The sequence below is a fragment of the Strix aluco genome, chromosome 26, assembly GCF_031877795.1.
Source record: "Strix aluco isolate bStrAlu1 chromosome 26, bStrAlu1.hap1, whole genome shotgun sequence".
Lineage (NCBI taxonomy): Eukaryota > Metazoa > Chordata > Aves > Strigiformes > Strigidae > Strix > Strix aluco.
The window spans coordinates 5,225,422-5,240,064 of NC_133956.1; the positions used below are offsets into that span (position 1 = coordinate 5,225,422).

A 14,643-nucleotide genomic window follows, 5' to 3' on the forward strand; every position below is an offset into this window, starting at 1 on the left:
AGGATGCTGTGATCACATCAGTGGCAATTAAAAAATCCATCCAAAAATGCAAATCTGTAGGTAATGGCCATTGTTTCCAAATGCCAGCGTTGTTTGAACAGCTTCTAAACTTTGTAACTTCTGTCTTTAAGGCAAAGCAGTTCTATAAGGCATGGCAGGTATTGTAAAATAAGGATCTTTTCTGCTTTGTAATACTTTTTACCCAAGTGCTTTGACAGCTGTGAGATTGAGCATCATTTGATCTGGGAGTTCTCACTGGTGAGTGTGTTCACTGCAAAAGCAACATCATCTCCTTGTGCCTCTGTAGACGGTCACACCGAGCCTGTCAGCTTATGCAGGTCCTTGTTTGGGGATAACCTAATAACACGCGCCAGCGTGAACGACGGCAGCGCCGTGGTGAGCAAGAAGGGGGCTGGGAAGTGCTAACTGTCTGGAATTTATAGCATTTGATGTGGTTGTTGTAGGGAGTTGGCATGCGCCAACATGTCTTTATCAATTTTTATCAAGTATCTTTCATAATTGGCAGGAATTTGTAGCATTTAATATGGTTGTTATAAGGAGTTGGCATGCACCAATGTGTCTTTATCAATTTTTATCAAATGTCTTTCGTAATTGGCAGATTGACTTCATTTTAGCACTCCTTAAATTCCCTACAGAATAGGAGTCTGGTTTGGGACGAAGGTGCTTAAATATTTCTGGGCAGAGAGGCAGCAGCATGTCTGCATGGGCTGCAGAAAACGGGCATCTGCTCTGGCAGCGCCGGGCAGCTGGTTCAGATGAATATACCCTGATCCAAAATAGTAGGTTCTTGAAAAAGTACAGGCAAAGAAATTTATACAAAACCACTTTTTAAGAATAAATCCTTTTGGTCACTGATATCAGCCATACAGTTCAGCCTGTTATTAATTTATCCCCAGTCTGAATTATCGTGTGTCACTTTTTACGCTGTAACGCTTAAATTAAGCTATATCCTCAGTATTTGTCAACATCAGGTGCACAGAGATTTGTATTTAACAGGGTTAATGTTTTAGTCACATTCATGTCTGGTTCGATTTGTTTCTTCTGGGGCACTGCATCCTGTCCTGTATTTTCTTTACGCTGCGTATGGCTTGTGCGAATAGTCTGCTCCGTGTTTGGTTTGGGCATCCCTGGTTTGGTTTTGTGTCTCTGGAAATGAGCAGTTTGCAGCCCAGGCCCTCCCAGGTTTCGTGGGTCTCAAGGAGAGCTTGGAACTCTGCAAATCTGAGCCCTCAAAATAGGAATGCTTTTGCATTTAGAAATTAAAATAAATCTTGATAAGATCAGAATTCGTAACAGTGTTCAAATTCCTAGGGGGGGTTGGTTTGTTTGTTTTTTTTTATAAAAAGATAATCTTCTCTATCCTACACTCAAACTGCATTTTTAAATATAGGAACAAACAGTTGTATTTTTTTTTTTTTAAAGTATATGTAAATAGACAATTTTATATAGAAACAAATACCTTTCAATTAGTCTATCTTCGTACCAGTGGAATAGGAAGGCAAGGCAAAAAGTGCTTTTGACAGTTGATCTTATCAGGATTTCATTCTGCCTTTAGAGCTTGCATGTTTCTTGCCGCGCTTGGCGCTCCTCATGCCCAGTATATGTACCCCATAGGCTCCATCTAAGCTTTTCTCTTCCTTTATGTTTTTACCGTGCAAGATAATTCCAAAATGCAAATTATTTTTCTGTATACAAAAGGGAGCTGGGAAGTTGTTCTGCCTGGGTACAAATGTTTCTCTCTTAAATAGATCTGCCTTTGTGTAGCTGTTCATCTGCTTTGTTTTATCTGTGGGTTGCATTCTTCCTCTGGGTCAAAATAGTGCCCCAGCTGGTATTTAAGGAAATTCTTGCTCCTAAGGCATTTTCCATTAAACTCCAGAAGCTATACTGCATCTTCTTGAGATCCCGTGATTAATTTGCAAGATTTAGCATATATAATTAAGAAGAGATTGGTATATTGGCAGTATATAAATCCAGGTTTTAAAGCAAGATTAAGACATCAAAGCTGATAACCTCTGTTCCTATTTTGTTTTGTGAAATATTGCCGTGTAGTATCTTGTGTTAGGCAAATTGAGGGTGGGAGCTGGGTATACCCTTGGAGGAGCACATATGGAAGTGGTTTTTGATCAGCAATATCATTTTCCTATATGTGCGGGGTGACCTGATCATCACAGTGCTGATCGCTGTCCCTTCCCTAAGCAATATCCCAAGAACTTAAGAGAAACCCAAGAGGCTGGAAATCCTAATGGATAGAAATCTTACAGGTAATTTATCTGCAACATAAAGAAGCAGGGAACTGAAAAGTATCCAGGAGGAATGATGGAAGAGTCATTTCTTGAAAAGATACTAAAATAAGCATCTATTTGTTCCTACATAAAGCAGCTCCTATTCTTAACAAACTATTGAACTGTGCCATTAGATGAGGTCAGTCAGGGTGAAAGCCTCTGGGGTACAGAAAATGCATTGTACTGGATAACCCACAGGCTTCAGACCTCACATTTTAAGCCCAAATTACATCTTTTTGGTTGCCCAGAGAATCTTCTTAATAGAGACCGAGGCAACAGTTTCTGTTCGTCTTAATACCGCCACCAAAATTAGAATAACAGTTGACAAAATGGACTTGCCATGCTCTTATGAAAATTTAATCACTGTTTTTGGATGAACAGATAGGTGGCTGTATTTATACAAAATTACCAGAAATCAACCATGAGGTTAATTATTGAGAAGAAATAGTAATGGCATTGATGAAGTAGCATCCCTCTGGGTTTTTTCGCTTCCTTGTTCCCTGATGCTGGATGATGTGACAGCTTTGATATCTGTAAAATTGTAGGTGCCTGTAACTGCTTGTTCTGCCTTTCCTTGAAGGCAACTTTCCACGTCAATAATGAGAGAAACACAATTTCTAGCACAGGGCAGGACTGGAGCCATCATACACGGCTGGTGACTGAAATGCTGCTTCTCTGTGCATATGAAATATTCATCACTCGGGCATTTGGGCAAACAGCTGGGTTTTGCTAAAGCTTTCTGTCTTGTTCATGTTTTAACGCTTCTCTTCTCTTCTGTCACTGTTGCTTCCCTCCTGGCTAGAGGGCTCCCAGAGATGTGAGAAGACCTAGTTGAGACCTTGCTAACGAGCTGAATGGAGAGCAGAATAGCACCAGCCTTAGTTAAACCCTCTGGCTTGGCACACTCTTCCCAAATACCTCAGGTGCTCTAGACATGCTTGCTTGCTTTTCGGAGGGCTGAGTCGCTTCATTGCGTGTCTTCTCTCCCGTGCACCATCACAAATGCCAACTGCGTTGTCCCTTCAGGAGGTTTAGCTACTGCAAAGGTTTCCGTGCACCAACTGCTTTTGAGATAAAGTATGTTACAAATATTTCAGTAGTCCCAAATAAACAGTCAAATGGAGCTTGTTGAGCAATAAACCGAACCGCATGCTCGGTGGCGGTGGGGTCAGCACGCATCAGCGCCAACATCTGGCTTTCCAGTTTAAAGCCACGTTTCTTTATTCCTCAGCTGAAAAGTTTTGTGCTAAGTTGTGCGAGTGAATTGTACTGGTTTGTCTCGACGAAATAACACAAATTCTTTCAGATGACCAGACTGCATCGTCAATTCAGGAGCCTCTCGGTTATTGAAGCAGTTGATTTCGGTACTAACTTGCGGATATTCTTACAATAATTTTATCAAAGCCATAATGACAAGTTATCCTGGAGACTGCAACAGCAAAGAGGGTGCTTGGAGGTGTGAGCGTTCCCGGGGGCGAGGAAAAGAGCGAAGCACAGGCTCTGCGGATTATTGTGCACACTAATTCTGGGCTTATTCTCTTCACCTCCATGTGCAAATTAAAACACGGCATAAAATATTTCAAGGACTTAAAAGCAGAGCTGGGGTATGGTTTTGGTGTAGTCGGTGGGTTTCATTGCACATGGGAATTTTGGTTGTGCACAAGTCCCCGCTTGCTACACTGAAATTATTCCTGTTTCCAAACTGGGCAAAAAGTGCTTAGTGGTGGCTCTTCCTTTAGTTGCAGAGAGTTGTTTTAATATGAATACCTTAAACTTTAGGAGAGTGGATTATTGCTGTACCGGGAAGGCCGTGTCAGTAAATGCACTGGATACATCGCATAGCACAAAGGTTTTCAAGCTTTCAGGTGTCCACACCCACTGCTGTTGCATGCATTACTGGAGATGTGATGTAAGAAACCGATGTTTTGCCTTTATGCTTCATGACCTCCTGTTCTCCCTAACGCTCTCTTTCTTTCTCTCTCTCTGGCCTTTTTTGTGTATTCGTTTCTTTTTAGAAAATGAGTGACTTTCTCTCCCGAGAGGATGTGGCTGCAGTGCCAGAGAGGAGCAGTGTTAACTTTGCGTGGGAGGGCTCAAAGCAGTCGGTAGCTTTTAGTGAGACCCCAGTGCCACCCGCCTCAGAGCCTTCTCCCAGCCGGGACTTTGGTGCTTCCTCCCTAAGCAGCGAGGAGGAGGAGGAGGAGGAGGAGGAGGCGGCGGCTCCCAGCCTCCCCGCGAGCGAGGAGGACCTGAGCTGTGCAAAGGGGGTTTGTGTGGATGCGGAGAAGGACTCGGAGCTCTCTGAGCTGGAGCCCCCCGCCAGCCCTGCCGCACCTCCCTGGCAGCCCTGGGGAGGAGAGGAGGAGGTGGCAGAGGATGGCGAAGACAGATTTGCCTTTAGAAGGCTAAATGGCGAGTGCCACGACTCGGAGGTTAATAACGGGCTGCCGGTGGTCATTCGCTGCTTCCAGGTAGTGAGCCCCAGCGCCTGCTCCCCCCACCCCCCCGGCCGGCTTTGGAGCGGGAACCCAAACACTGCAGCAAGCAGATGCCACGCACCCAGAGGGGAGTTGTGTTTGCTTGGCTCGGGCTCCTGCTTGGAGCTAATTAGCTGGTTAATCTCCCGCAGTCAGTGCACACAAGCCCCTCTCAGTTTCTCCTTGCATTGAATACGAGCCCCTCTCGATTTGTCTGTGCGTTAAATACAACCGCTGCAGCGCAGCGCCCTTTGCCTTTCTTTGATCAAAGCAGCCCATTGTATCCCCCAAAAGGGAAATATTTAGGCTCCAAAACCATGTAATTTTAGTTCCTCAAGGTTTTTACTGTCTCCTGCTGTACCGGAGGCTGAGCCTTAGCACAGCAGAGCCATCTGAAGCGCTGTCAAACGTGCTTTTATATTTTGAACGTGGGCTTTGATGTCCCCTTCCTGCTCCCCACCGTGGGAGATATTTTTGCCTGCTTCAGTGTTGATATTAATTGCTTACGGTTAAATAGATGTCCACTTCCCCTGCTAACAATCACGGTGGCATCTGTCAGGTTTGGGGATGGTGAGCAGAAATCGAGCCACGTGGGAAAACACTGTGGGGCTGAACTAACTCTGTCTTCTTCTGGATAATTATCAGGTGGTGGAACAACTGATTTCTCTCCCCCCGCCCCCCCCCCCCTCCATTTCTCTTTTGAGATGTCATGTTTCTGTTTTGTCTGACATTGATTTAATAAAAGTTAAAGACCTTGGATCTGATGAGGGTTTTAAATAATGCAGTGCTTCACTTGCAGTCAGGATAAAGCTTCTCTGCTATGATCAAGTCTTTATTTGCCCAGGGTTTGTGTTAATCTTGACATTGTCATCGGTAGGTGAGGGTCATCTTTTACTGGCAGCTGGCAATGAGCTTCTAGTAATTAGAAAGTTAATAATCAGTGGAGGCAGTTTCTTTGTGGTATTGTGACACACCGGTTAAACCCTTAATGCCTCGCTTAGGCTGACCTGAGGGCACGGTGTTGGGGAAGGTCTGGAGGATTTTTCTGCCCATTTAATCCTCACGCATGATCTCTGCCCTCTGAGCAGCGTGTTGTACCAGAGGCTTAAGAACAAAGATTTCCAGGCTGACCTTGGTTCCCACAGTGCTTTTATCAGATCAGTGTCAGAACATTTGCCAGCAGCACAGTCAGGATGTGGCAGTGCTAACTGGGTCTTTACGGAGGTGTTTTTAACCCTGTCTCATAGCCACCGCTAGTGAAGACACAGACAGTCACCATCTCCGACGTGTCCAGCGCCGTCAAAAGTGAAATTCCCACGAAAGAAGTTCCCATTGTCCACACGGAGACAAAGACCATCACCTATGAAGCTGCACAGGTAAGGTGTGTTCTGATTAATTTTCCAGGCGCTTAATTAAACTCAAGTAAGCGTTCTGTTTCCGAATCCTCCGGATGAGACAGCAGCACCGACCTTTCTCCAAGCATCTGAGTCACAGCACAGAAGTTAACCAGTATTGTGGATTATATTTCCAGGTGTATCTGGTATTTTTAGAGTGGCAGTGGTTTTACTATCCCTGAAGAGTAATTATTTTTTCAAGCGTGCGAAGAGAATTTATCTTCAGCCACTGGTGGCTTTGGGATGTAGGCCGCACAGAGTTAACTCGAGTTTCTGCGGGAGATGCCTTGTCTTGCCTTCCCTGGCTCTCCTTGCTGTTTATGCCTCTTCAGAACTTGGTTTATAAATTATTTTGGAAATGTTTATGGATTGTCCTTTAGGTTTCAACCCTGAAAACCAAAAATACTGTATAAAATGCAACCAGAGTGGGTATTGGTGATTGGAAACTAGAAACGTTAGTGGGGCAATACTGGCATACGCAGGTCTGGTTTCACTGCTGAGGTTAAAATTAATCCTCAACCTAAAATAGGTTTTATTTATGTCTTTGAGAATTTGGAGCCTTTGTTAGCTTTGGGTTTGTCGTAACTGTGGTTGTTAGAAGCAGCCCGTGCTCTGCTGTTGGAGCGCAGCGGCTCTGGGATGTAGGTTTGGGTATGGGTATCCTGCGGATGACACTTGTATAATTTTGGATTCCCAAGGGGTCCCGTGGCTGCTCAGCATCCTCCCCCATCGCAGGAGTAGAGGGGGTTTTCAGGCACGTCAGCACCGGGCAGTGGTGAGCATCGCCCTGTTCCTCAGCGAGTGAGGAGATGAATAGAGCAGTTCTGCTCCGGTTACTGCCGTTACCGTTTCTAACTGGGAAATGAAAAGGAGAAGTGCGTCTCTGGGGCTGGGAGAAGTCGGCCCTGCACGCACTGGCTTGTGACGTGCCCTGAGATTTCTCTCAGTCTGTGGAAAATGGTCCCACCTTGTGGTAACTCCAGATATCGTCCCACCGTGGTTCCGGGGATGCTGCCCAGCGTTGGTTACTGGTGCACCATAAGGGACACGTGGCCAGCACGAGTTGGCAAGGATGATTTATTTTAGGTTTTTCGGCAGATCTTGAAAGATTGAGTCGTGCAGGATGGGAACCAAGTAACCAGCTATAAAAGACGTTGTTCCTAGTTCAACAAGTATCTGGACATCCATTGCTTCTGCAGAGTTTAAAGCGAGTGATGTGCAAGGTGTTGGCAGGAGGGAGGAAGGGTAGAAAGTACCTTCTGAATGAGATTGTGCTCTCTGACTCTGTGCAGCTCTGTGGATCCAGGCAGGTGTAGTTCAGGATAGGTGTCTGCTTTGGTCTCCCTTCGTGGTCCAAAGCATGCAGCTTGGCATGGCGCAGCATGACCAGCATCGCAGTGCACCCACATTTGGGTATATCCCAGCCCACCTGGTCTGAGGGGTGTCATAGATCCTGCCTGGGGGGTTTTATGGATCCCTGCCTTTCCAGCCTTAAAGTCCGTGGGCTTTGTGCTGAGCCTTCAGAGACCTGCACAGTCCTGCTCTGTCCCACCGTCCATGATGGAGAGGAGTTTCTGTCCTCGGATTGTGTCTTGCTCTGTCCATGTGGAGACCCTGCCGCTGTCCACACTGCCCGCAGAGACTGATGGCCTGTTCTTCTGTCCCCCAGACAGATGGTGGCAATGGAGATTTAGACCCTGGCATCCTGCTGACTGCTCAGACCATCACTTCGGAAACCACCAGCAGCACCACCACCACCCAGATCACAAAGGTAACAGCACGGGAACACAATAAAACAACAGCTAAAACAACACCGTGGTAGAGATCGGCAGAGCTGAGTAATAGGAAAAAAAGCTTAAACCCCAGTTCTTTTTAAAAAAATGTGATTAATACTGGAAAGAAAGCATGAGATTCCCAGGTTCACCTGCACTGAATTAAGACTGTAGATTACACATTAATTGCAGTGTGGTCTGTGGACACGGGCCCTGACTGTCCTGGGGTACAATGGGTAAGAACTGTACTGTGGGTCAAAGCTCTTCTCTGGCTCAGTTATCAGAAAACAAACATTTGACAGTTTTTCTCTGAGCAGCAGCAGTTTTCCCCCGTGATTCTGATACCGTGGTATGACGGCAGTATCTGGTAATGCTATTTTGGGATATCATCTTTAGACAGGCAGCCCCAGTGCATTTGAATTCCTTTTCACTTCTAGACTAACAGTAGTTTTTTTCCTTTTGTACTAGACTGTAAAAGGTGGCATTTCAGAGACACGGATTGAAAAGAGGATTGTCATCACAGGAGATGCAGATGTAGATCACGACCAGGTAGGAGCTTGGATGTCGTCCAAAAGAGCTTCTCAGAGCTGGCACGAACTAGACAGGCTGCCTTTCTGAAGACAACTTAACCAGAAAACAACCTAGGGAAATTCTGCTGGGGTAGAAATAAAACTTCAAAACTGATTTCAGTAATAAATTCCTCTCTGACAGTACACAACTGTATAGCTGGGGTAGGAAAGATTAATTCTGCCCTGAAACTGGTGTTGGCAGCAAAATTTTGATTCCAGAATTGTTTTGGACAAATGCGATTTTAAAAAATACACAAAAATACGAAATAAAAGTGTTCCTTCACATCTAGGTGATCTGCATTAATTTTCTAGTAACTCTGAAGTGCTACTGCTGCTGTATAGTGCCAGAAGTCATTTCATAGCACTCAGCACCTGCATTAAATCTCATCGGCTTTATATGAAACCTTTCTGATGAGTCAGCCGCATTGGCCTCTAGCGTGTGTTGGAAGTGATAATTTTGTCATCGGAGAATTATACTTTGAGTTTAATTTTAGTTGTAAGTGTCATGGGGCTGGAGAATATTCGTAGAAGAACTAGTTTATTAATTCCAAAAGAAAATGTCTGAGAAGATGTTTGAAATGTGCTCATCACACTTGCTGGAAGAATATTCATCCATGGGGCAGTGGAGAGAAACAGTGTATTCTTAGAAAACAGCTTTTCTTTTCAGAAATAATCTAATACTACCTAAAGTCACCAAACTGTGCAGCTGAAGTGGAGTCACTTTCCTTTTTCTCTCCCCAGGGTTAGAAATAGTCTCTTGTCTCTCTTTCAGGTTCTAGCGCAGGCGATAAAAGCAGCAAAGGAGCAGCACCCGGACATGTCGGTGACCAAAGTGGTGGTGCACCAGGAGACAGAGATCGCAGAGGAGTAGCGAGGCTGAGTAAGTAGGGGGGCTGTGTACAAATGAGTTATCGAGGTGCTGGAGCGAGTGCAGAGGGGGGCAACGAGCTGGGGAAGGGCCTGGAGAATAAATCCTGTGAGGAGAGATTGAAGGAGCTGGGACTGTTCAGTGTGAGGAGGAGAAGGGGAGGGGAGACCTCATCACTCTCTACAGCTCCCTGAAAGGACGTTGTGGAGAGGTTGGTGCTGGTCTCTTCTCCCAGGGGATTAGTGACAGAACAAGAGGGAACGGCTTTAAACTGCAGCAGGGGAGGTTCAGACTGGACAGGAGGAACAAATGTTTCCCAGCAAGAGTGGTCAGAGAGTGGAATAGGCTGCCCAGGGAGGGGGTGGAGTCCCCATCCCTGGGTGTGTTTAAGGGTCGTTTGGATGAGCTGTTGGGGGATGTGGTGTAGGGGAGAACTTTGTAGAGTCAGGCTGAGGGTTGGACTCGCTGATCCCGAGGGTCTTTTCCAACCTGAATGATTCTGTGAGTGACGTGTGCTGCTTTCCCCCACCCCGGGCAGGGGGCTTGATCTTTGTGCAAGCAAAGTTTGACTAAATATGGTCAAAGTTTAAGTAAAATTATTAGCTGATGAGTCCCGCTCAGGCTGTTCCTATTAAATCATTTAAGGCTGATGAAGCAGTCACAAATACAGACTAATCCTGCAGTGGAAATGAGCCAAAAAAGTCTCAAAGAAGCTGCATGACTCCTGTGACGAGGCTGTTTTGCCTTGCCAGAGACCTTCGATGCCCCAGCAGCACACTGAGCTGGAGGTTTCATCCTAGACCCCTGCCTGGATCAGTGCCAGGGAGCCCCTGAGCTGGACCCCAAGCTCCTGACTTGCCTTTTCTGCAGCCTTGATGGTTTTGGGATAGAGCTGCTTGAGGAGTCCAGGAGCTCTGCCTGTGCATCAGTGCTGTGAAGCCCATTCTATCCCACACTGGTGATGTTGGTGCTGCCCACACGCAGCCCCGCTTGTGCCTGAGCCCAACAAAGCTGGTACTTGCAGAAACTTGGGAGGTGGAACAAGAAGAAGTTAAGCAAGAAGAAAGGCAGCATGGTTTAACAGACATTGTGGTTGAGCTTTTTAACTCTCCAAACCTAAATAAAAATGGCAGAGGTTTCCTAAGGGTTCCTGGACTTGTAGCTCTTAAAATACGGTCCCTCAGGGATGGGAGCAGGGCGTTGTTTGTGCCAGGTGCCTGGCGGTGGCTCAGCCTGAATTCACACCACCACTGATGGTAACTCGCCTTCTGATTTTGGCTCTCCAGCACCTTCAGGGAAGCAGGTTCCTCTCTTTCCCAGAAAGCTGTTGGTAGCTATAACTTACCGTGTTTCTCTCTCTCTAGGAAGCATTCCTGCCAGACACAACACCAGGAAGAAGAAACCCAGCAAAACTACCAAGAAACTACCTGGAGCACAAAGACCTCAGATTTACAAGACTTGACACTCAGAGACACTCATATCATTTATTAAGAGTTGCTCTTTGACATTTTACTTGGGGTTTTCCAGACTCCACTGGATCCTATTGGATATAGATTTTTTTTTTTTTATATATATTGTGACAAAAGTATGCCATATTTCTAACTGTACTGAATATTTTTTACAGGTTTTCAATTTTGCATTCCCTCTCACGCATAGCCTCTTCAGATACAGACCCAGACACACCTCGCAGGGCTCAAAGGGTCACTTTTTTAAGTCGTATTTCCTCCGCCTCGTCAGGGATAACGGAGATAAGCCACATCCGTGCATATTCCGAGCGCGGGATCCGTACGCGCCTTCAAAAAGCCACGGGTCCTTCTGCCAGGAGAGTCAGTTTAAAAAAAATCAGACTTCAGTTTTGTGCAGCATTTCCGATTGCCTCTTGAGTTTATTTTTAGCTCTAGGGAGCTTGAAACTCCAGCCGCGATCCCTGGGCGTGCGCAGCGGAGCTGCTGCCTTCGCTCCGAGTTTCCTCCCCGTTGGGTTTCAGGCCCCCGGTGTGTGAACACAGTAGGGTTTTGTGGTGTAGCCTGTGCACACATCTTAATAGTTGACTAGATTTAAGGAATACTGGAAGTTGCTTCAAGTTTCTTATACTGTGAATTTTAGAGCTTTAAGAGGACTGTGATAGCACCTCGCCTTCCTCCTGTGTGTCTCTGCCGAGTGCTACCTACCTGTTTGTGTTCTCTAGATGCCATTAAATTAAAAAGCCCTTAGAAGTGTGCGTTTAAGGTGTTTGGACTCTGAATGCTATTAAGGTAGGCTTATGCAGCATTCACAGTAACTGATTTTTTTTCAGTGTCATAGTTTTTCACTTGTTTGTGTTCATGATTTCTAAATTAGGGTTTTTTTTTTTTGTAAGTCATGGGTTGGTTTTTTTTTCTCCCCTCACAGTGCTATTTAAAGCTAAACACATTATCCATATACCAGGGCGTATATCCTACTATCGTTTAATTTAAAATCCTTCAGACAATCCTTCCTAGGCCTGTAAAGCTGTATTTGGAGAGGCTGAACAAGAAATCTTAGGAGGTGTCAGGTGTTGCTGGTCGTGATAGAGCCAAGCCACGTGGAAAGTGCTGGCACCCCCTCTTCCACGCTGGCTTAAGGGTCTGTACTTCGTTTGGCTTCGTGACCGCTGTGCTGGAATGAAATACCAGGGTTAGTGTCTGCATCTTTAGGCTGAGCTTACAGACCACCAGGGCCAGCTCCAGCGTGGTGGGGATGACCAGAGACCATCTTTTCTGGGGCTGGATGTGCTTCCCTCCACGGCACTGGGGGCTGAGCTCCTGCTGCTGCTTTCTGAGCTTCATGGAAGTGTTTTAATCATGCCCTGGTTTCTCCTTCCAGCATTTAAATTTAAAAAGAAAAAAAAGCAACAAGCTTTGTAAAGAGTCTGCCCAGACACGTGTGAACACTTTAGTACACTTTAGATTGTGCTTTCTTTTTTTTTTTTATATATAGTGTGGCACATTGGTAGCTGAGGGCATGGAGTGCTCTGCTGCTGCTCCTCAGTTGAGGATGGGAAGAAAATGGCAATAAAAAAAGCTCTCTGCTATTTTAAATTTGAATAATGTGTTTTAGAAGTCACTGGATTTAGCTCAGGCTGCAACGACTTGCTGTTTAACTGCAAACAGCCTTCGAACTACACTGGGGCTAGTGTAGCTTCTCAGGTTCAGGTGCAATTTTAATTAAGCTGTCAGTATTGATTGGAGACTATGCTGAAAACGCTGGAGCTGGTGGATTTTTGCTTTCTTTGAGCCTTGCTGGCCGTGAGTCCTTACCAGCCTCCAGCCTTCCCATGCCAGTAGCTGCTTCTCGGGCTGCTCTGGGTGCCTGGTCCCCTCCCGTGATGATGCTCTGCCTCCCACTGGGTACCAGGCATCCTACTCCGGGGATTTAGGGAGTCCTGAGCTCTACAGCTGTAGTGTAGAGATTAAGTCTTCTATTTATGTCTGAACAGCCCTTTCCTTCCTTATTCTGCAGTGCAGATCCTTTAACAGGTCTGTGTCCCTGCTGTTCTCAACTTAGTTGGGTAACGCTTGCCTTAAACGCCCATCATGCTGAGCATCCCTCTGGCAATGTCCCTTTGCTGGGAATTTAGCATTTTGCCCCTTGGTCCTTCCTTCTCACCCTGTAGCAGTTACCTGAGGAGTAAACGGGCACGCCGAGTTGTCAGTAGGAGGATTTCTGAGCTTTACTAGAGAAAGCCAGTGTGATAAATTAAGTTTGTCCATAGCACTTAAAGGCACTTGGCTGGCACGAGAATGTAGGGGAACGTGGTGCGAGGCTGAAGCTGGGCTCTGGGTGTTCAGTTGGGGTGTCCTGAGCACAATGAGCGGGACAAAACACCCCGAGCAGGGGATTTCTAGGGTGAGAAACCTGCTGGCACGAGAGGTGGTTCCTTTCCAAAAGGATGTGCTCCCTGTGGCTGCGTTACATCCCTTCTTAAGGGCCCGTAGACTAGAATAACCCTATTTTAATTTTTTTCCCCTGGATTTTGGGTGGCTGTTTCCAGGTGGTTCATTCTCATAATTCCCCTTTTTTTAAGTTCTTGCTTCTCCCTGAGTATTTTACACAAGTTATCGCCTCTTCACGGCGATAGCCCTGACAGGAGCTGGTCTCAGACAAGCAAGCTCATCCCTTGTGCTGAGCCTCATCCGACCTTTGCCATCGCCCTGCTGCCCCCTCGGGGGATTTCCAGCCCTGCCCACCCTCTCCAGCCACCACGGCCGCCTGCCTGCAGCGCCTGAGCCCACGAGCTGGACAGGAGCAGCGGCAGCCTGGGAAGAAGATAAAAGTTAAGAGCAGAAGAAGCTTCTCCCATCCTCGGCCGGGGCCGTGGTGGGGTTGCCCGCACCCCTTCCACCTCCGTCGGGTTTTTAAAATCCTTGGCTCTCAGCCTGCTGTTATTTTTCTAGGGACAAACCAGCTAAGTAAGGTCTATTTATATGAATGTTCCCAGCTCTTCCCACTCCACAAATTCACCCAGAGACTGTCTTGATTGTATAATACACATTATATGGAAGCTATTTATATATGAATGAATGTTTTTATAGAAAGGAAGGCAAGGAGTTCATGTTCTCCTCCATTAAACTGGAACGGCAGCTCCGGTTGCCAAATAGCAATCTCTGACCAACACAGATGTGTTAGTAAAGGACTGACTGATTTCTGGTTTTAATAAACTGTGGTTTGCTGATTTTCCTAATTGTACAATTACCTTAAGAGGTGGTAGTGTCCCAGCCTTAGAGATGAAACTTGTAAAAAAAAAAAAAAAAAAAAAATTTAGTTGAGAATATGAAGGAGCTTTGTAAAATTTTTTAAGGCAATTGTGAATTGTCTAGGCTAGCTGTTTACACTCTTTATAAAAATAGAAACTTTTAAAATTGGCAAATCTTTATAGATCGACTAGTGATGGGAGCTCTTACTTTGGACTTTCATAGTAAATCAAAGGGAAAGTTGCCGTAGCATTTAGACAGACGTAAGTGTTCAGTATTGCTTCTTGTATTGCATTTTTCAATAAATTTTCAAACAAAACTGTCTCCCTGGCCCTGAAGCCTTTTTTTCTTCTTCTCACCCTCCCTCAGGTCTCTCTCCCCAGCCTGGCTTTGTGGCAATTTGTTTTTTCTGACCTAAGCCGGACCCGTCGCCTCCCAAGCGTGTCCCCGGCTGTGACACCTGGAGCTCTCCCCGGCCCCACGCCGGGCTCTGCCGCCGCTGCTGGCTGCGTTTTCCTGCGCTCTCAGTGACCTGAGACGCTTTA

At 46.0% G+C, this 14,643-nt stretch overlaps 1 protein-coding gene across 30 annotated transcripts in view; it reads left to right on the forward strand.

Annotated features, from left to right (window-relative positions):
- Positions 1-14,422, forward strand: part of EPB41 (erythrocyte membrane protein band 4.1) — an 87,647-nt gene extending 73,225 nt beyond the window's left edge. For 22 of the 30 annotated variants that reach the window (XM_074807283.1, XM_074807287.1, XM_074807284.1 and 19 more), the window contains 6 exons: positions 4,322-4,777; positions 6,031-6,159; positions 7,847-7,948; positions 8,418-8,498; positions 9,291-9,398; positions 10,751-14,422. In XM_074807283.1, the coding sequence (XP_074663384.1) occupies positions 4,322-4,777; positions 6,031-6,159; positions 7,847-7,948; positions 8,418-8,498; positions 9,291-9,389 (867 nt within the window). In that variant the 3' untranslated portion in view covers positions 9,390-9,398; positions 10,751-14,422. The remainder of the gene's footprint in view (positions 1-4,321; positions 4,778-6,030; positions 6,160-7,846; positions 7,949-8,417; positions 8,499-9,290; positions 9,399-10,750) is intronic. The other 8 variants (XM_074807299.1, XM_074807293.1, XM_074807294.1 and 5 more) reach the window with 1 other exon arrangement.
- The last annotated feature ends 221 nt before the right edge of the window (positions 14,423-14,643 follow it).